Source organism: Paralichthys olivaceus, chromosome 22, assembly GCF_024713975.1.
Source record: "Paralichthys olivaceus isolate ysfri-2021 chromosome 22, ASM2471397v2, whole genome shotgun sequence".
Lineage (NCBI taxonomy): Eukaryota > Metazoa > Chordata > Actinopteri > Pleuronectiformes > Paralichthyidae > Paralichthys > Paralichthys olivaceus.
The window spans coordinates 10,992,733-11,011,896 of record NC_091114.1 but is presented as its reverse complement, the minus strand read 5'-3'; the positions used below and the strand labels follow the sequence as shown (position 1 = coordinate 11,011,896).

The 19,164-nt window shown below is 49.4% G+C and overlaps 1 protein-coding gene across 1 annotated transcript; it reads right to left on the bottom strand.

Annotated features, from left to right (window-relative positions):
* Positions 1–417: 417 nt before the first annotated feature.
* LOC138406679 (probable serine/threonine-protein kinase clkA) lies at positions 418–17,244 on the bottom strand. The gene is made up of 3 exons (XM_069519261.1): positions 17,212–17,244; positions 667–3,082; positions 418–482 (listed from the first exon to the last, which is right to left on the bottom strand). Exons 1-2 carry the CDS (start codon positions 17,242–17,244, stop codon positions 743–745), a joined length of 2,373 nt encoding a protein of 790 aa, XP_069375362.1. The 3' UTR covers positions 418–482; positions 667–742.
* Between the last annotated feature and the right edge of the window lie 1,920 nt (positions 17,245–19,164).

The following is a 19,164-nucleotide window of genomic DNA, read 5'->3' as shown; positions in this document are numbered from 1 at the left end:
CAGTTGTATTAACTAGTTGATGAACTTGGCTGGGGGAGCAACAAAAAGACAGTTGAGTTAAGTGAGACAAATGTTGTATTTACTTACCTATTACTTGGATTGACGCAGAATCTATCGTCACGTTGAAGGTGTTGTTATTTGCAGCTAATTTAAAGGTTTCAGTAACAAGTTCATTCTGTGGAAGTTCTGAAGTGGTCACATTATTATGGAACAGAACTTCCATTTCTGCAGTAGTTCCTTCTGCTCGTGTTGCTGCGTTTCTTCTATGTCATGAAACCAAATGAGACAAATATTAATAATAATATTAGATGACTGAAAATTATTCCAAACATGGAATTTGTACATGAAACTATCAACATGGTGAATCACTAACCCTGAGCTTCAACAATATTAGTAAAGTAAGAAATATGTTTTTACCTGAACTGTTTCACACGGCAACGGTCGAAATTGCCACCAAATTTTCTCTTGTATATTGTGTTGCACTGCAATGAAATAAGAAAAAATTAGACGTTGGGACACTTTCAAATGATTTTCATGAACTATTATTATCATAAAAATATAAATTGATATTCTGGTGGAAATAAATCATCTCTAGTGTAAAAAGTCATTCATGGGCAACACGGACACAGTTAATGAATGATGTAGAGGATATGAAAGTTTACTCACTGGCCCAACAAGTTTTTGTTCAAGTTTTTTGAATCGACCGCTGTTCTGGTCATTGAGTTCGTCAGAAAATGTCTCATCAGGTAAGCCCACTGAGACAGTATAAGTAGGAGTGACAGCTATAGGTGTTGTTGTTGGGGTTGTAGTTGTAGTTTGGGCAGTAGTTTTTGTCGTTGGGGAAGTTGTTGTTGTAGTTGGGGCGGTAGTTGTAGTTGGGGCAGTAGTTGTTGTTGTTGGGGCAGTTGTTGTTGTAGTTGGAGCGGGAGTTGTTGTAGTTGGGGCAGTTGTTGTTGTAATTGGGGCAGTTGTTGTTGTCGTTGGGGCAGTAGTTGTAGTTGAGGCAGTTGTTGTTGTCTTTGGAGCAGTTGTAGTTGGGGCAGTAGTTGTTGTCGTAGGGGCAGTTGTTGTTGTTGTTGGGGCAGTAGTTGTTGTCATTGGGGAAGTAGTTGTAGTTGGGGCAGTAGTTGTTGTCGTTGGGGCAGTTGTTGTAGTTGGGGCAGTTGTAGTTGTCATTGGGGCAGTAGTTGTCGTTGGGGCAGTTGTTGTTGGGGCAGTAGTTGTTGTCGTTGGAGCAGTTTTTGTTGTTGTTGGGGCAGTTGTTGTTGTAGTTGGGGCGGTTGTTGTTGTTGGGGCAGTAGTTGTAGTTGGGGCAGTTGTTGTTGTTGTTGGGGCAGTTGTTGTAGTTGGGGCAGTTGTTGTTGTTGTTGGGGCAGTAGTTGTCGTTGGAGCAGTTGTTGTTGGGGGGGCAGTAGTTGTAGTTGGGGCAGTTGTTGTTGTTGTTGGGGCAGTTGTTGTTGTAGTTGTGGCAGTAGTTGTTGTAGTTGGGGCAGTTGTTGTTGTAGTTGGGGCAGTAGTTGTTGTTGGGGCAGTAGTTGTAGTTGGGGCAGTTGTTGTAGTTGGGGCAGTTGTTGTTGTTGGGGCAGTAGTTGTCGTTGGAGCAGTTGTTCTTGGGGGGGCAGTAGTTGTAGTTGGGGCAGTTGTTGTTGTTGTTGGGGCAGTAGTTGTTGTCGTTGGGGCAGTAGTTTTTGTCGTTGGGGAAGTAGTTGTAGTTGGGGCAGTTGTTGTCGTTGGAGCAGTTGTTGTTGTCGTTGGGGCAGTTGTTATCGTCGTTGGGGCAGTAGTTGTTGTAGTTGGGGAAGTTGTTGTAGTTGGGGCTGTTGTTATCGTCGTTGGGGCAGTAGTTGTTGTAGTTGGGGAAGTAGTTGTAGTTGGGGCAGTTGTTGTCGTCGGAGCAGTTGTTGTTGTCGTTGGGGCAGTTGTTATCGTCGTTGGGGCAGTAGTTGTTGTAGTTGGGGAAGTAGTTGTAGTTGGGGCAGTTGTAGTTGTCGTTGGAGCAGTTGTTGTCGTTGGAGCAGTTGTTGTTGTCGTTGGGGCAGTTGTTATCGTCGTTGGGGTGGTAGTTGTTGTCGTTGGGGCAGTAGTTGTAGTTGGGGCAGTTGTTGTCGTCGTTGGGGCAGTAGTTATAATTGGGGCAGTTGTTGTTGTCGTTGGGGAAGTAGTTGTAGTTGGGGCAGTTGTAGTTGTCGTTGGGGCAGTTGTTGTAGTTGGGGCAGTAGTTGTTGTCATTGGGGCAGTTGTTGTTGTTGTTGGGGCAGTTGTTGTTGTCGTTGGGGCAGTAGTTGTTATAGTTGGGACAGTTGTTGTAGTTGGGGCAGTAGTTGGTGCAGTTGTTGTCGTTGGGGCAGTGGTTGTAGTTGGGGCAGTAGTTGGTGCAGTTGTTGTTGTCGTTGGCGCGGTGGTTGTAGTTGGGGCAGTTGTTGTTGTTGGGGCAGTAGTTGTCGTTGGGGCAGTTGTTGTTGTCGTTGGGGCAGTTGTTGTTGTCGTTGGGGCAGTTGTTGATGTCGTTGGGGCAGTAGTTGTTGTTGTTGGGGCAGTTGTCATTGCGGCAGTTGTTGTTGTCGTCGGGGCGGTTGTTGTTGTAGTTGGGGCAGTAGTTGGTGCAGTTGTTGTTGTCGTTGGGGCGGTTGTTGTTGTCGTTGGCGTGGTGGTTGTAGTTGGGGCTGTTGTAGTTGTCGTTGGAGCAGTTGTTGTTGTAGTTGTGGCAGTAGTTGTTGTAGTTGGGGCAGTTGTTGTTGTAGTTGGGGCAGTAGTTGTTGTTGGGGCAGTAGTTGTAGTTGGGGCAGTTGTTGTTGTTGGGGCAGTAGTTGTCGTTGGAGCAGTTGTTCTTGGGGGGGCAGTAGTTGTAGTTGGGGCAGTTGTTGTTGTTGTTGGGGCAGTAGTTGTTGTCGTTGGGGCAGTTGTTGTTGTTGTTGGGGCAGTAGTTGTTGTCGTTGGGGCAGTAGTTTTTGTCGTTGGGGAAGTAGTTGTAGTTGGGGCAGTTGTAGTTGTCGTTGGACCAGTTGTTGTAGTTGGGGCTGTTGTTGTTGTTGTTGGGGCAGTTGTTGTTGTAGTTGCGGCAGTTGTTGTCGTTGTTGGGGCACTAGTTGTTGTAGTTGGTGCAGTAGTTGTTGTAGTTGGGGCAGTTGTTGTTGTCGTTGGTGCAGTTGTTGTTGTAGTTGGGGTGGTAGTTGTAGTTGGGGCAGTTGTTGTTGTTGGGGTAGTAGTTGTTGTAGTTGGGGCAGTTGTTGTTGTTGTTGGGGCAGTAGTTGTTGTCGTTGCGGCGGTAGTTGTTGTAGTTGGGGCAGTTGTTGTTGTCGTTGGGGCGGTGGTTGTAGTTGGGGCAGTTGTTGTCGTTGGGGTAGTAGTTGTTGTAGTTGGGGCAGTTGTTGTTGTTGTTGGGGCAGTTGTTGTTGTTGTTGGGGCGGTGGTTGTAGTTGGGGCAGTTGTTGTCGTTGGGGTAGTAGTTGTTGTAGTTGGGGCAGTTGTTGTTGTTGTTGGGGCAGTAGTTGTTGTCGTTGGAGCAGTTGTTGTTGTTGTTGGGGCAATTGTTGTCGTCGTTGGGGCAGTTGTTGTTGTCGTTGGGGCAGTTGTTGTTGTAGTTGGTGCAGTTGTTGTTGTAGTTGGTGCAGTTGTTGTTGTCGTTGGGGCAGTGGTTGTAGTTGGGGCAGTTGTTGTCGTTGGGGCGGTAGTTGTTGTAGTTGGGGCAGTTGTTGTTGTTGTTGGGGCAGTAGTTGTTGTCGTTGGGGCAGTTGTTATTGTTGGGGCGGTAGTTGTTGTAGTTGGGGCAGTTGTTGTTGTTGTTGGGGCAGTTGTTGTAGTTGCGGCAGTTGTTGTTGTTGTTGGGGCAGTTGTTGTTGTAGTTGTGGCAGTTGTTGTTGTAGTTGGGGCAGTTGTTGTTGTAGTTGGTGCAGTTGTTGTTGTAGTTGGTGCAGTTGTTGTCGTCGTTGGGGCACTAGTTGTTGTAGTTGGTGCAGTTGTTGTTGTCGTTGGGGCAGTAGTTGTTGTTGTTGGGGCGGTAGTTGTTGTAGTTGGGGCAGTTGTTGTTGTCGTTGGGGCGGTAGTTGTTGTAGTTGGGGCAGTTGTTGTTGTCGTTGGGGCAGTAGTTGTTGTCGTTGGGGCGGTAGTTGTTGTAGTTGGGGCAGTTGCTGTTGTCGTTGGGGCAGTTGTTGTTGTTGTTGGGGCAGTTGTTGTCGTCGTTGGGGCACTAGTTGTTGTAGTTGGTGCAGTAGTTGTTGTGGTTGGGGCAGTTGTTGTTGTCGTTGGGGCAGTTGTTGTTGTAGTTGGGGTGGTAGTTGTAGTTGGGGCAGTTGTTGTTGTTGGGGTAGTAGTTGTTGTCGTTGGGACAGTTGTTGTTGTAGTTGGGGTGGTAGTTGTAGTTGGGGCAGTTGTTGTTGTTGGGGTAGTAGTTGTTGTAGTTGGGGCAGTTGTTGTTGTTGGGGTAGTAGTTGTTGTAGTTGGGGCAGTTGTTGTTGTTGTTGGGGCAGTAGTTGTTGTCGTTGCGGCGGTAGTTGTTGTAGTTGGGGCAGTTGTTGTTGTCGTTGGGGCAGTAGTTGTTGTTGTTGGGGCGGTAGTTGTTGTAGTTGGGGCAGTTGTTGTTGTCGTTGGGGCGGTGGTTGTAGTTGGGGCAGTTGTTGTCGTTGGGGTAGTAGTTGTTGTAGTTGGGGCAGTTGTTGGGGCAGTAGTTGTTGTCGTTGGGGCAGTTGTTGTTGTTGTTGGGGCAGTAGTTGTTGTCGTTGGGGCAGTTGTTGTTGTTGTTGGGGCAGTTGTTGTCGTCGTTGGGGCAGTTGTTGTTGTTGTTGGGGCAGTTGTTGTCGTCGTTGGGGCACTAGTTGTTGTAGTTGGTGCAGTAGTTGTTGTAGTTGGGGCAGTTGTTGTTGTAGTTGGGGTGGTAGTTGTAGTTGGGGCAGTTGTTGTTGTTGTTGGGGCAGTTGTTGTTGTTGTTGGGGCAGTTGTTGTCGTCGTTGGGGTAGTAGTTGTTGTTGTTGGGGTAGTTGTTGTTGTAGTTGTTGTAGTTGGGGCAGTTGTTGTTGTTGTTGGGGCAGTAGTTGTTGTCGTTGGGGCAGTTGTTGTTGTTGTTGGGGCAGTTGTTGTCGTCGTTGGGGCAGTTGTTGTTGTCGTTGGGGCGGTAGTTGTTGTAGTTGGGGCGGTAGTTGTTGTAGTTGGGGCAGTAGTTGTTGTAGTTGGGGCAGTTGTTGTTGTAGTTGGTGCAGTTGTTGTTGTCGTTGGGGCAGTGGTTGTAGTTGGGGCAGTTGTTGTTGTAGTTGGGGCAGTTGTTGTAGTTGTGGCAGTTGTTGTTGTAGTTGGGGCAGTAGTTGTTGTCGTTGGGGCAGTTGTTGTTGTAGTATGTGCAGTTGTTGTTGTAGTTGGTGCAGTTGTTGTTGTCGTTGGGGCAGTTGTTGTCGTTGGGGCGGTAGTTGTTGTCGTTGGGGCGGTAGTTGTTGTCGTTGGGGCGGTAGTTGTTGTAGTGGCAGTTGTTGTTGTCGTTGGGGCGGTGGTTGTAGTTGGGGCAGTTGTTGTTGTTGGGGTAGTAGTTGTTGTCGTTGGGACAGTTGTTGTTGTAGTTGGGGTGGTAGTTGTAGTTGGGGCAGTTGTTGTTGTTGGGGTAGTAGTTGTTGTAGTTGGGGCAGTTGTTGTTGTTGTTGGGGCAGTAGTTGTTGTCGTTGCGGCGGTAGTTGTTGTAGTTGGGGCAGTTGTTGTTGTCGTTGGGGCAGTAGTTGTTGTTGTTGGGGCGGTAGTTGTTGTAGTTGGGGCAGTTGTTGTTGTCGTTGGGGCGGTGGTTGTAGTTGGGGCAGTTGTTGTCGTTGGGGTAGTAGTTGTTGTAGTTGGGGCAGTTGTTGGGGCAGTAGTTGTTGTCGTTGGGGCAGTTGTTGTTGTTGTAGTGGCAGTTGTTGTTGTCGTTGGGGCGGTGGTTGTAGTTGGGGCAGTTGTTGTTGTTGGGGTAGTAGTTGTTGTCGTTGGGACAGTTGTTGTTGTAGTTGGGGTGGTAGTTGTAGTTGGGGCAGTTGTTGTTGTTGGGGTAGTAGTTGTTGTAGTTGGGGCAGTTGTTGTTGTTGTTGGGACAGTAGTTGTTGTCGTTGGGGCAGTTGTTGTTGTAGTTGGTGCAGTTGTTGTTGTAGTTGGTGCAGTTGTTGTTGTCGTTGGGGCAGTTGTTGTCGTTGGGGCGGTAGTTGTTGTCGTTGGGGCGGTAGTTGTTGTCGTTGGGGCGGTAGTTGTTGTAGTGGCAGTTGTTGTTGTCGTTGGGGCGGTGGTTGTAGTTGGGGCAGTTGTTGTTGTTGGGGTAGTAGTTGTTGTCGTTGGGACAGTTGTTGTTGTAGTTGGGGTGGTAGTTGTAGTTGGGGCAGTTGTTGTTGTTGGGGTAGTAGTTGTTGTAGTTGGGGCAGTTGTTGTTGTTGTTGGGGCAGTAGTTGTTGTCGTTGCGGCGGTAGTTGTTGTAGTTGGGGCAGTTGTTGTTGTCGTTGGGGCAGTAGTTGTTGTTGTTGGGGCGGTAGTTGTTGTAGTTGGGGCAGTTGTTGTTGTCGTTGGGGCGGTGGTTGTAGTTGGGGCAGTTGTTGTCGTTGGGGTAGTAGTTGTTGTAGTTGGGGCAGTTGTTGGGGCAGTAGTTGTTGTCGTTGGGGCAGTTGTTGTTGTTGTTGGGGCAGTAGTTGTTGTCGTTGGGGCAGTTGTTGTTGTTGTTGGGGCAGTTGTTGTCGTCGTTGGGGCAGTTGTTGTTGTTGTTGGGGCAGTTGTTGTCGTCGTTGGGGCACTAGTTGTTGTAGTTGGTGCAGTAGTTGTTGTAGTTGGGGCAGTTGTTGTCGTTGGGGCAGTTGTTGTTGTAGTTGGGGTGGTAGTTGTAGTTGGGGCAGTTGTTGTTGTTGTTGGGGCAGTTGTTGTTGTTGTTGGGGCAGTTGTTGTCGTCGTTGGGGTAGTAGTTGTTGTTGTTGGGGTAGTAGTTGTTGTAGTTGTTGTTGTTGGGGCAGTTGTTGTTGTTGTTGGGGCAGTAGTTGTTGTCGTTGGGGCAGTTGTTGTTGTTGTTGGGGCAGTTGTTGTCGTCGTTGGGGCAGTTGTTGTTGTCGTTGGGGCGGTAGTTGTTGTCGTTGGGGCAGTTGTTGTTGTAGTTGGTGCAGTTGTTGTTGTCGTTGGGGCAGTGGTTGTAGTTGGGGCAGTTGTTGTTGTAGTTGGGGCAGTTGTGGCAGTTGTTGTTGTAGTTGGGGCAGTAGTTGTTGTCGTTGGGGCAGTTGTTGTTGTAGTTGGTGCAGTTGTTGTTGTAGTTGGTGCAGTTGTTGTTGTCGTTGGGGCAGTTGTTGTCGTTGGGGCGGTAGTTGTTGTCGTTGGGGCGGTAGTTGTTGTAGTGGCAGTTGTTGTTGTCGTTGGGGCGGTGGTTGTAGTTGGGGCAGTTGTTGTTGTTGGGGTAGTAGTTGTTGTCGTTGGGACAGTTGTTGTTGTAGATGGGGTGGTAGTTGTAGTTGGGGCAGTTGTTGTTGTAGTTGGGGTGGTAGTTGTAGTTGGGGCAGTTGTTGTTGTTGTTGGGGCAGTTGTTGTTGTTGTTGGGGCAGTTGTTGTCGTCGTTGGGGTAGTAGTTGTTGTTGTTGGGGTAGTAGTTGTTGTAGTTGGGGCAGTTGTTGTTGTTGTTGGGGCAGTAGTTGTTGTCGTTGGGGCAGTTGTTGTTGTTGTTGGGGCAGTTGTTGTCGTCGTTGGGGCAGTTGTTGTTGTCGTTGGGGCGGTAGTTGTTGTAGTTCGGGCGGTAGTTGTTGTAGTTGGGGCAGTTGTTGTTGGAGTTGGTGCAGTTGTTGTTGTTGTTGGTGCAGTTGTTGTTGTCGTTGGGGCAGTTGTTGTCGTTGGGGCGGTAGTTGTTGTCGTTGGGGCGGTAGTTGTTGTAGTGGCAGTTGTTGTTGTCGTTGGGGCGGTGGTTGTAGTTGGGGCAGTTGTTGTCGTTAGGGTAGTAGTTGTTGTTGTTGGGGCGGTAGTTGTTGTAGTTGGGGCAGTTGTTGTTGTCGTTGGGGCGGTGGTTGTCGTTGGGGTAGTAGTTGTTGTAGTTGGGGCAGTTGTTGTTGTTGTTGGGGCAATAGTTGTTGTCGTTGGGGCAGTTGTTGTTGTTGTTGGGGCAGTTGTTGTCGTCGTTGGGGCATTTGTTGTTGTCGTTGGGGCGGTAGTTGTTGTAGTTGGGGCAGTTGTTGTTGTCGTTGGGGCAGTAGTTGTTGTTGTTGGGGCGGTAGTTGGGGCAGTTGTTGTTGTCGTTGGGGCAGTAGTTGTTGTTGGGGCGGTAGTTGGGGCAGTTGTTGTTGTAGTTGGGGCAGTTGTTGTCGTTGGGGTAGTAGTTGTTGTAGTTGGGGCAGTTGTTGTTGTCGTTGGGGCAGTAGTTGTTGTTGTTGGGGCGGTAGTTGGGGCAGTTGTTGTTGTCGTTGGGGCAGTAGTTGTTGTTGGGGCGGTAGTTGGGGCAGTTGTTGTTGTAGTTGGGGCAGTTGTTGTCGTTGGGGTAGTAGTTGTTGTAGTTGGGGCAGTTGTTGTTGTTGTTGGGGCAGTAGTTGTTGTCGTTGGGGCAGTTGTTGTTGTTGTTGGGGCAGTTGTTGTCGTCGTTGGGGCATTTGTTGTTGTCGTTGGGGCGGTAGTTGTTGTAGTTGGGGCAGTTGTTGTTGTAGTTGGTGCAGTTGTTGTTGTTGTTGGGGCAGTTGTTGTCGTCGTTGGGGCAGTTGTTGTTGTTGTTGGGGCAGTTGTTGTCGTCGTTGGGGCACTAGTTGTTGTAGTTGGGGCAGTTGTTGTCGTTGGGGCAGTTGTTGTTGTCGTTGGGGCGGTAGTTGTTGTAGTTGGGGCAGTTGTTGTTGTTGTTGGGGCAGTTGTTGTAGTTGCGGCAGTTGTTGTTGTTGTTGGGGCAGTTGTTGTAGTTGCGGCAGTTGTTGTTGTTGTTGGGGCAGTTGTTGTTGTAGTTGTGGCAGTTGTTGTTGTAGTTGGGGCAGTTGTTGTTGTAGTTGTGGCAGTAGTTGTTGTAGTTGGTGCAGTTGTTGTTGTCGTTGGGGCAGTGGTTGTTGTCGTTTGGGCAGTGGTTGTAGTTGGGGCAGTTCTTGTTGTAGTTGGGGCAGTTCTTGTTGTAGTTGGGGCAGTTGTTGTCGTTGGGGCGGTAGTTGTTGTAGTTGGGGCAGTTGTTGTTGTTGTTGGGGCAGTAGTTGTTGTCGTTGGGACAGTTGTTGTCGTTGGGGCGGTAGTTGTTGTAGTTGGGGCAGTTGTTGTTGTTGTTGGGGCAGTTGTTGTAGTTGCGGCAGTTGTTGTTGTTGTTGGGGCAGTAGTTGTTGTTGTTGGGGCAGTTGTTGTAGTTGCGGCAGTTGTTGTTGTTGTTGGGGCAGTTGTTGTTGTAGTTGTGGCAGTTGTTGTTGTAGTTGGGGCAGTTGTTGTTGTAGTTGTGGCAGTAGTTGTTGTAGTTGGTGCAGTTGTTGTTGTCGTTGGGGCAGTGGTTGTAGTTGGGGCAGTTGTTGTTGTAGTTGGGGCAGTTGTTGTTGTTGTTGTGGCAGTAGTTGTTGTCGTTGGGGCAGTTGTTGTCGTTGGGGCGATAGTTGTTGTCGTTGGGGCGGTAGTTGTTGTAGTTGCAGTTGTTGTTGTTGTTGGGGCGGTGGTTGTAGTTGGGGCAGTTGTTGTCGTTGGGGTAGTAGTTGTTGTTGTTGGGGCAGTAGTTGTTGTCGTTGGGGCAGTTGTTGTTGTAGTTGGGGTGGTAGTTGTAGTTGGGGCAGTTGTTGTTGTTGGGGTAGTAGTTGTTGTAGTTGGGGCAGTTGTTGTTGTTGTTGGGGCAGTAGTTGTTGTCGTTGGGGCAGTTGTTGTCGTTGGGGCGGTAGTTGTTGTAGTTGGGGCAGTTGTTGTTGTTCTTGGGGCAGTTGTTGTAGTTGCGGCAGTTGTTGTTGTTGTTGGGGCAGTTGTTGTTGTAGTTGTGGCAGTTGTTGTTGTAGTTGGGGCAGTTGTTGTTGTAGTTGTGGCAGTAGTTGTTGTAGTTGGTGCAGTTGTTGTTGTAGTTGGTGCAGTTGTTGTTGTCGTTGGGGCAGTGGTTGTAGTTGGGGCAGTTGTTGTTGTAGTTGGGGCAGTTGTTGTTGTTGTTGGGGCAGTAGTTGTTTTCGTTGGGGCAGTTGTTGTCGTTGGGGCGATAGTTGTTGTCGTTGGGGCGGTAGTTGTTGTAGTTGCAGTTGTTGTTGTCGTTGGGGCGGTGGTTGTAGTTGGGGCAGTTGTTGTCGTTGGGGTAGTTGTTGTTGTTGTTGGGGCAGTTGTTGTCGTCGTTGGGGCAGTTGTTGTTGTTGTTGGGGCAGTTGTTGTCGTCGTTGGGGCACTAGTTGTTGTAGTTGGGGCAGTTGTTGTTGTCGTTGGGGCAGTTGTTGTTGTTGGGGTAGTAGTTGTTGTAGTTGGGGCAGTTGTTGTTGTTGTTGGGGCAGTAGTTGTTGTCGTTGGGGCGGTAGTTGTTGTAGTTGGGGCAGTTGTTGTTGTCGTTGGGGCAGTAGTTGTTGTTGTTAGGGCGGTAGTTGTTGTAGTTGGGGCAGTTGTTTTTGTTGTTGGGGCAGTAGTTGTTGTCGTTGGGGCAGTTGCTGTTGTTGTTGCGGCAGTTGTTGTCGTTGTTGGGGCACTAGTTGTTGTAGTTGGTGCAGTAGTTGTTGTAGTTGGGGCAGTTGTTGTTGTCGTTGGTGCAGTTGTTGTTGTAGTTGGGGTGGTAGTTGTAGTTGGGGCAGTTGTTGTTGTTGGGGTAGTAGTTGTTGTAGTTGGGGCAGTTGTTGTTGTTGTTGGGGCAGTAGTTGTTGTCGTTGCGGCGGTAGTTGTTGTAGTTGGGGCAGTTGTTGTTGTCGTTGGGGCGGTGGTTGTAGTTGGGGCAGTTGTTGTCGTTGGGGTAGTAGTTGTTGTAGTTGGGGCAGTTGTTGTTGTTGTTGGGGCAGTTGTTGTTGTTGTTGGGGCGGTGGTTGTAGTTGGGGCAGTTGTTGTCGTTGGGGTAGTAGTTGTTGTAGTTGGGGCAGTTGTTGTTGTTGTTGGGGCAGTAGTTGTTGTCGTTGGAGCAGTTGTTGTTGTTGTTGGGGCAATTGTTGTCGTCGTTGGGGCAGTTGTTGTTGTCGTTGGGGCAGTTGTTGTTGTAGTTGGTGCAGTTGTTGTTGTAGTTGGTGCAGTTGTTGTTGTCGTTGGGGCAGTGGTTGTAGTTGGGGCAGTTGTTGTCGTTGGGGCGGTAGTTGTTGTAGTTGGGGCAGTTGTTGTTGTTGTTGGGGCAGTAGTTGTTGTCGTTGGGGCAGTTGTTATTGTTGGGGCGGTAGTTGTTGTAGTTGGGGCAGTTGTTGTTGTTGTTGGGGCAGTTGTTGTAGTTGCGGCAGTTGTTGTTGTTGTTGGGGCAGTTGTTGTTGTAGTTGTGGCAGTTGTTGTTGTAGTTGGGGCAGTTGTTGTTGTAGTTGGTGCAGTTGTTGTTGTAGTTGGTGCAGTTGTTGTCGTCGTTGGGGCACTAGTTGTTGTAGTTGGTGCAGTTGTTGTTGTCGTTGGGGCAGTAGTTGTTGTTGTTGGGGCGGTAGTTGTTGTAGTTGGGGCAGTTGTTGTTGTCGTTGGGGCGGTAGTTGTTGTAGTTGGGGCAGTTGTTGTTGTCGTTGGGGCAGTAGTTGTTGTCGTTGGGGCGGTAGTTGTTGTAGTTGGGGCAGTTGCTGTTGTCGTTGGGGCAGTTGTTGTTGTTGTTGGGGCAGTTGTTGTCGTCGTTGGGGCACTAGTTGTTGTAGTTGGTGCAGTAGTTGTTGTGGTTGGGGCAGTTGTTGTTGTCGTTGGGGCAGTTGTTGTTGTAGTTGGGGTGGTAGTTGTAGTTGGGGCAGTTGTTGTTGTTGGGGTAGTAGTTGTTGTCGTTGGGACAGTTGTTGTTGTAGTTGGGGTGGTAGTTGTAGTTGGGGCAGTTGTTGTTGTTGGGGTAGTAGTTGTTGTAGTTGGGGCAGTTGTTGTTGTTGGGGTAGTAGTTGTTGTAGTTGGGGCAGTTGTTGTTGTTGTTGGGGCAGTAGTTGTTGTCGTTGCGGCGGTAGTTGTTGTAGTTGGGGCAGTTGTTGTTGTCGTTGGGGCAGTAGTTGTTGTTGTTGGGGCGGTAGTTGTTGTAGTTGGGGCAGTTGTTGTTGTCGTTGGGGCGGTGGTTGTAGTTGGGGCAGTTGTTGTCGTTGGGGTAGTAGTTGTTGTAGTTGGGGCAGTTGTTGGGGCAGTAGTTGTTGTCGTTGGGGCAGTTGTTGTTGTTGTTGGGGCAGTAGTTGTTGTCGTTGGGGCAGTTGTTGTTGTTGTTGGGGCAGTTGTTGTCGTCGTTGGGGCAGTTGTTGTTGTTGTTGGGGCAGTTGTTGTCGTCGTTGGGGCACTAGTTGTTGTAGTTGGTGCAGTAGTTGTTGTAGTTGGGGCAGTTGTTGTTGTAGTTGGGGCAGTTGTTGTTGTTGTTGGGGCAGTTGTTGTTGTTGTTGGGGCAGTTGTTGTCGTCGTTGGGGTAGTAGTTGTTGTTGTTGGGGTAGTTGTTGTTGTAGTTGTTGTAGTTGGGGCAGTTGTTGTTGTTGTTGGGGCAGTAGTTGTTGTCGTTGGGGCAGTTGTTGTTGTTGTTGGGGCAGTTGTTGTCGTCGTTGGGGCAGTTGTTGTTGTCGTTGGGGCGGTAGTTGTTGTAGTTGGGGCGGTAGTTGTTGTAGTTGGGGCAGTAGTTGTTGTAGTTGGGGCAGTTGTTGTTGTAGTTGGTGCAGTTGTTGTTGTCGTTGGGGCAGTGGTTGTAGTTGGGGCAGTTGTTGTTGTAGTTGGGGCAGTTGTTGTAGTTGTGGCAGTTGTTGTTGTAGTTGGGGCAGTAGTTGTTGTCGTTGGGGCAGTTGTTGTTGTAGTATGTGCAGTTGTTGTTGTAGTTGGTGCAGTTGTTGTTGTCGTTGGGGCAGTTGTTGTCGTTGGGGCGGTAGTTGTTGTCGTTGGGGCGGTAGTTGTTGTCGTTGGGGCGGTAGTTGTTGTAGTGGCAGTTGTTGTTGTCGTTGGGGCGGTGGTTGTAGTTGGGGCAGTTGTTGTTGTTGGGGTAGTAGTTGTTGTCGTTGGGACAGTTGTTGTTGTAGTTGGGGTGGTAGTTGTAGTTGGGGCAGTTGTTGTTGTTGGGGTAGTAGTTGTTGTAGTTGGGGCAGTTGTTGTTGTTGTTGGGGCAGTAGTTGTTGTCGTTGCGGCGGTAGTTGTTGTAGTTGGGGCAGTTGTTGTTGTCGTTGGGGCAGTAGTTGTTGTTGTTGGGGCGGTAGTTGTTGTAGTTGGGGCAGTTGTTGTTGTCGTTGGGGCGGTGGTTGTAGTTGGGGCAGTTGTTGTCGTTGGGGTAGTAGTTGTTGTAGTTGGGGCAGTTGTTGGGGCAGTAGTTGTTGTCGTTGGGGCAGTTGTTGTTGTTGTAGTGGCAGTTGTTGTTGTCGTTGGGGCGGTGGTTGTAGTTGGGGCAGTTGTTGTTGTTGGGGTAGTAGTTGTTGTCGTTGGGACAGTTGTTGTTGTAGTTGGGGTGGTAGTTGTAGTTGGGGCAGTTGTTGTTGTTGGGGTAGTAGTTGTTGTAGTTGGGGCAGTTGTTGTTGTTGTTGGGACAGTAGTTGTTGTCGTTGGGGCAGTTGTTGTTGTAGTTGGTGCAGTTGTTGTTGTAGTTGGTGCAGTTGTTGTTGTCGTTGGGGCAGTTGTTGTCGTTGGGGCGGTAGTTGTTGTCGTTGGGGCGGTAGTTGTTGTCGTTGGGGCGGTAGTTGTTGTAGTGGCAGTTGTTGTTGTCGTTGGGGCGGTGGTTGTAGTTGGGGCAGTTGTTGTTGTTGGGGTAGTAGTTGTTGTCGTTGGGACAGTTGTTGTTGTAGTTGGGGTGGTAGTTGTAGTTGGGGCAGTTGTTGTTGTTGGGGTAGTAGTTGTTGTAGTTGGGGCAGTTGTTGTTGTTGTTGGGGCAGTAGTTGTTGTCGTTGCGGCGGTAGTTGTTGTAGTTGGGGCAGTTGTTGTTGTCGTTGGGGCAGTAGTTGTTGTTGTTGGGGCGGTAGTTGTTGTAGTTGGGGCAGTTGTTGTTGTCGTTGGGGCGGTGGTTGTAGTTGGGGCAGTTGTTGTCGTTGGGGTAGTAGTTGTTGTAGTTGGGGCAGTTGTTGGGGCAGTAGTTGTTGTCGTTGGGGCAGTTGTTGTTGTTGTTGGGGCAGTAGTTGTTGTCGTTGGGGCAGTTGTTGTTGTTGTTGGGGCAGTTGTTGTCGTCGTTGGGGCAGTTGTTGTTGTTGTTGGGGCAGTTGTTGTCGTCGTTGGGGCACTAGTTGTTGTAGTTGGTGCAGTAGTTGTTGTAGTTGGGGCAGTTGTTGTCGTTGGGGCAGTTGTTGTTGTAGTTGGGGTGGTAGTTGTAGTTGGGGCAGTTGTTGTTGTTGTTGGGGCAGTTGTTGTCGTCGTTGGGGTAGTAGTTGTTGTTGTTGGGGTAGTAGTTGTTGTAGTTGTTGTTGTTGGGGCAGTTGTTGTTGTTGTTGGGGCAGTAGTTGTTGTCGTTGGGGCAGTTGTTGTTGTTGTTGGGGCAGTTGTTGTCGTCGTTGGGGCAGTTGTTGTTGTCGTTGGGGCGGTAGTTGTTGTCGTTGGGGCAGTTGTTGTTGTAGTTGGTGCAGTTGTTGTTGTCGTTGGGGCAGTGGTTGTAGTTGGGGCAGTTGTTGTTGTAGTTGGGGCAGTTGTGGCAGTTGTTGTTGTAGTTGGGGCAGTAGTTGTTGTCGTTGGGGCAGTTGTTGTTGTAGTTGGTGCAGTTGTTGTTGTAGTTGGTGCAGTTGTTGTTGTCGTTGGGGCAGTTGTTGTCGTTGGGGCGGTAGTTGTTGTCGTTGGGGCGGTAGTTGTTGTAGTGGCAGTTGTTGTTGTCGTTGGGGCGGTGGTTGTAGTTGGGGCAGTTGTTGTTGTTGGGGTAGTAGTTGTTGTCGTTGGGACAGTTGTTGTTGTAGATGGGGTGGTAGTTGTAGTTGGGGCAGTTGTTGTTGTAGTTGGGGTGGTAGTTGTAGTTGGGGCAGTTGTTGTTGTTGTTGGGGCAGTTGTTGTTGTTGTTGGGGCAGTTGTTGTCGTCGTTGGGGTAGTAGTTGTTGTTGTTGGGGTAGTAGTTGTTGTAGTTGGGGCAGTTGTTGTTGTTGTTGGGGCAGTAGTTGTTGTCGTTGGGGCAGTTGTTGTTGTTGTTGGGGCAGTTGTTGTCGTCGTTGGGGCAGTTGTTGTTGTCGTTGGGGCGGTAGTTGTTGTAGTTCGGGCGGTAGTTGTTGTAGTTGGGGCAGTTGTTGTTGGAGTTGGTGCAGTTGTTGTTGTTGTTGGTGCAGTTGTTGTTGTCGTTGGGGCAGTTGTTGTCGTTGGGGCGGTAGTTGTTGTCGTTGGGGCGGTAGTTGTTGTAGTGGCAGTTGTTGTTGTCGTTGGGGCGGTGGTTGTAGTTGGGGCAGTTGTTGTCGTTAGGGTAGTAGTTGTTGTTGTTGGGGCGGTAGTTGTTGTAGTTGGGGCAGTTGTTGTTGTCGTTGGGGCGGTGGTTGTCGTTGGGGTAGTAGTTGTTGTAGTTGGGGCAGTTGTTGTTGTTGTTGGGGCAATAGTTGTTGTCGTTGGGGCAGTTGTTGTTGTTGTTGGGGCAGTTGTTGTCGTCGTTGGGGCATTTGTTGTTGTCGTTGGGGCGGTAGTTGTTGTAGTTGGGGCAGTTGTTGTTGTCGTTGGGGCAGTAGTTGTTGTTGTTGGGGCGGTAGTTGGGGCAGTTGTTGTTGTCGTTGGGGCAGTAGTTGTTGTTGGGGCGGTAGTTGGGGCAGTTGTTGTTGTAGTTGGGGCAGTTGTTGTCGTTGGGGTAGTAGTTGTTGTAGTTGGGGCAGTTGTTGTTGTCGTTGGGGCAGTAGTTGTTGTTGTTGGGGCGGTAGTTGGGGCAGTTGTTGTTGTCGTTGGGGCAGTAGTTGTTGTTGGGGCGGTAGTTGGGGCAGTTGTTGTTGTAGTTGGGGCAGTTGTTGTCGTTGGGGTAGTAGTTGTTGTAGTTGGGGCAGTTGTTGTTGTTGTTGGGGCAGTAGTTGTTGTCGTTGGGGCAGTTGTTGTTGTTGTTGGGGCAGTTGTTGTCGTCGTTGGGGCATTTGTTGTTGTCGTTGGGGCGGTAGTTGTTGTAGTTGGGGCAGTTGTTGTTGTAGTTGGTGCAGTTGTTGTTGTTGTTGGGGCAGTTGTTGTCGTCGTTGGGGCAGTTGTTGTTGTTGTTGGGGCAGTTGTTGTCGTCGTTGGGGCACTAGTTGTTGTAGTTGGGGCAGTTGTTGTCGTTGGGGCAGTTGTTGTTGTAGTTGGGGTGGTAGTTGTAGTTGGGGCAGTTGTTGTTGTTGGGGTAGTAGTTGTTGTAGTTGGGGCAGTTGTTGTTGTTGTTGGGGCAGTAGTTGTTGTCGTTGGGGCGGTAGTTGTTGTCGTTGGGGCGGTAGTTGTTGTAGTTGGTGCAGTTGTTGTTGTAGTTGGTGCAGTTGTTGTTGTCGTTGGGGCAGTGGTTGTAGTTGGGGCAGTTGTTGTTGTAGTTGGGGCAGTTGTTGTAGTTGTGGCAGTTGTTGTTGTAGTTGGGGCAGTAGTTGTTGTCGTTGGGGCAGTTGTTGTCGTTGGGGCGGTAGTTGTTGTCGTTGGGGCAGTTGTTGTTGTAGTTGGTGCAGTTGTTGTTGTCGTTGGGGCAGTGGTTGTAGTTGGGGCAGTTGTTGTTGTAGTTGGGGCAGTTGTTGTAGTTGTGGCAGTTGTTGTTGTAGTTGGGGCAGTAGTTGTTGTCGTTGGGGCAGTTGTTGTTGTAGTTGGTGCAGTTGTTGTTGTAGTTGGTGCAGTTCTTGTTGTCGTTGGGGCAGTTGTTGTCGTTGGGGCGGTAGTTGTTGTCGTTGGGGCGGTAGTTGTTGTAGTGGCAGTTGTTGTTGTCGTTGGGGCGGTGGTTGTAGTTGGGGCAGTTGTTGTCGTTAGGGTAGTAGTTGTTGTAGTTGGGGCAGTTGTTGTTGTTGTTGGGGCAGTAGTTGTTGTAGTTGGTGCAGTAGTTGTTGTCGTTGGGGCGGTGGTTGTCGTTGGGGTAGTAGTTGTTGTAGTTGGGGCAGTTGTTGTTGTTGTTGGGGCAGTAGTTGTTGTCGTTGGGGCAGTTGTTGTTGTTGTTGGGGCAGTTGTTGTCGTCGTTGGGGCATTTGTTGTTGTCGTTGGGGCGGTAGTTGTTGTAGTTGGGGCAGTTGTTGTTGTCGTTGGGGCAGTAGTTGTTGTTGTTGGGGCGGTAGTTGTTGTAGTTGGGGCAGTTGTTGTCGTTGGGGTAGTAGTTGTTGTAGTTGGGGCAGTTGTTGTTGTTGTTGGGGCAGTAGTTGTTGTCGTTGGGGCAGTTGTTGTTGTAGTTGGGGCAGTTGTTGTCATCGTTGGGGCATTTGTTGTTGTCGTTGGGGTGGTAGTTGTTGTAGTTGGGGCAGTTGTTGTTGTAGTTGGTGCAGTTGTTGTTGTAGTTGGTGCAGTTGTTGTTGTCGTTGGGGCAGTGGTTGTAGTTGGGGCAGTTGTTGTCGTTGGGGCGGTAGTTGTTGTAGTTGGGGCAGTTGTTGTTGTTGTTGGGGCAGTAGTTGTTGTCGTTGGGGCAGTTGTTGTCGTTGGGGCGGTAGTTGTTGTAGTTGGGGCAGTTGTTGTTGTTGTTGGGGCAGTTGTTGTAGTTGCGGCAGTTGTTGTTGTTGTTGGGGCAGTTGTTGTTGTAGTTGGGGCAGTTGTTGTTGTTGTTGGGGCAGTAGTTGTTGTCGTTGGGGCAGTTGTTGTCGTTGGGGCGGTAGTTGTTGTAGTTGGGGCAGTTGTTGTTGTCGTTGGGGCAGTGGTTGTAGTTGGGGCAGTTGTTGTTGTAGTTGGGGCAGTTGTTGTAGTTGTGGCAGTTGTTGTTGTAGTTGGGGCAGTAGTTGTTGTCGTTGGGGCAGTTGTTGTTGTAGTTGGTGCAGTTGTTGTTGTAGTTGGTGCAGTTGTTGTTGTCGTTGGGGCAGTTGTTGTCGTTGGGGCGGTAGTTGTTGTCGTTGGGGCGGTAGTTGTTGTAGTGGCAGTTGTTGTTGTCGTTGGGGCGGTGGTTGTAGTTGGGGCAGTTGTTGTCGTTAGGGTAGTAGTTGTTGTTGTTGGGGCGGTAGTTGTTGTAGTTGGGGCAGTTGTTGTTGTCGTTGGGGCGGTAGTTGTTGTAGTTGGGGCAGTTGTTGTTGTCGTTGGGGCAGTAGTTGTTGTTGTTGGGGCGGTAGTTGTTGTAGTTGGGGCAGTTGTTGTTGTCGTTGGGGCGGTGGTTGTCGTTGGGGTAGTAGTTGTTGTAGTTGGGGCAGTTGTTGTTGTTGTTGGGGCAATAGTTGTTGTCGTTGGGGCAGTTGTTGTTGTTGTTGGGGCAGTTGTTGTCGTCGTTGGGGCATTTGTTGTTGTCGTTGGGGCGGTAGTTGTTGTAGTTGGGGCAGTTGTTGTTGTCGTTGGGGCAGTAGTTGTTGTTGTTGGGGCGGTAGTTGGGGCAGTTGTTGTTGTCGTTGGGGCAGTAGTTGTTGTTGTTGGGGCGGTAGTTGGGGCAGTTGTTGTTGTAGTTGGGGCAGTTGTTGTCGTTGGGGTAGTAGTTGTTGTAGTTGGGGCAGTTGTTGTTGTTGTTGGGGCAGTAGTTGTTGTCGTTGGGGCAGTTGTTGTTGTTGTTGGGGCAGTTGTTGTCGTCGTTGGGGCATTTGTTGTTGTCGTTGGGGCGGTAGTTGTTGTAGTTGGGGCAGTTGTTGTTGTAGTTGGTGCAGTTGTTGTTGTTGTTGTTGGGGCAGTTGTTGCCGTCGTTGGGGCAGTTGTTGTTGTTGTTGGGGCAGTTGTTGTCGTCGTTGGGGCACTAGTTGTTGTAGTTGGTGCAGTAGTTGTTGTAGTTGGGGCAGTTGTTGTCGTTGGGGCAGTTGTTGTTGTAGTTGGGGTGGTAGTTGTAGTTGGGGCAGTTGTTGTTGTTGGGGTAGTAGTTGTTGTAGTTGGGGCAGTTGTTGTTGTTGTTGGGGCAGTAGTTGTTGTCGTTGGGGCGGTAGTTGTTGTCGTTGGGGCGGTAGTTGTTGTAGTTGGGGCAGTTGTTGTTGTAGTTGGTGCAGTTGTTGTTGTCGTTGGGGCAGTGGTTGTAGTTGGGGCAGTTGTTGTTGTAGTTGGGGCAGTTGTTGTAGTTGTGGCAGTTGTTGTTGTAGTTGGGGCAGTAGTTGTTGTCGTTGGGGCAGTTGTTGTCGTTGGGGCAGTTGTTGTTGTAGTTGGTGCAGTTGTTGTTGTAGTTGGTGCAGTTGTTGTTGTCGTTGGGGCAGTGGTTGTAGTTGGGGCAGTTGTTGTTGT

Coding starts and splice junctions, on each gene's coding strand:
- LOC138406679 (XM_069519261.1), bottom strand. CDS start 17,244: ATGACAACAACTGCCCCAACTACAACAACAACT. Junction 3,083..17,211: donor CCCCAACTACAACAACAACT/GCCCCAACGACA, acceptor TACAACAACTAG/TGCCCCAACAACGACAACAA.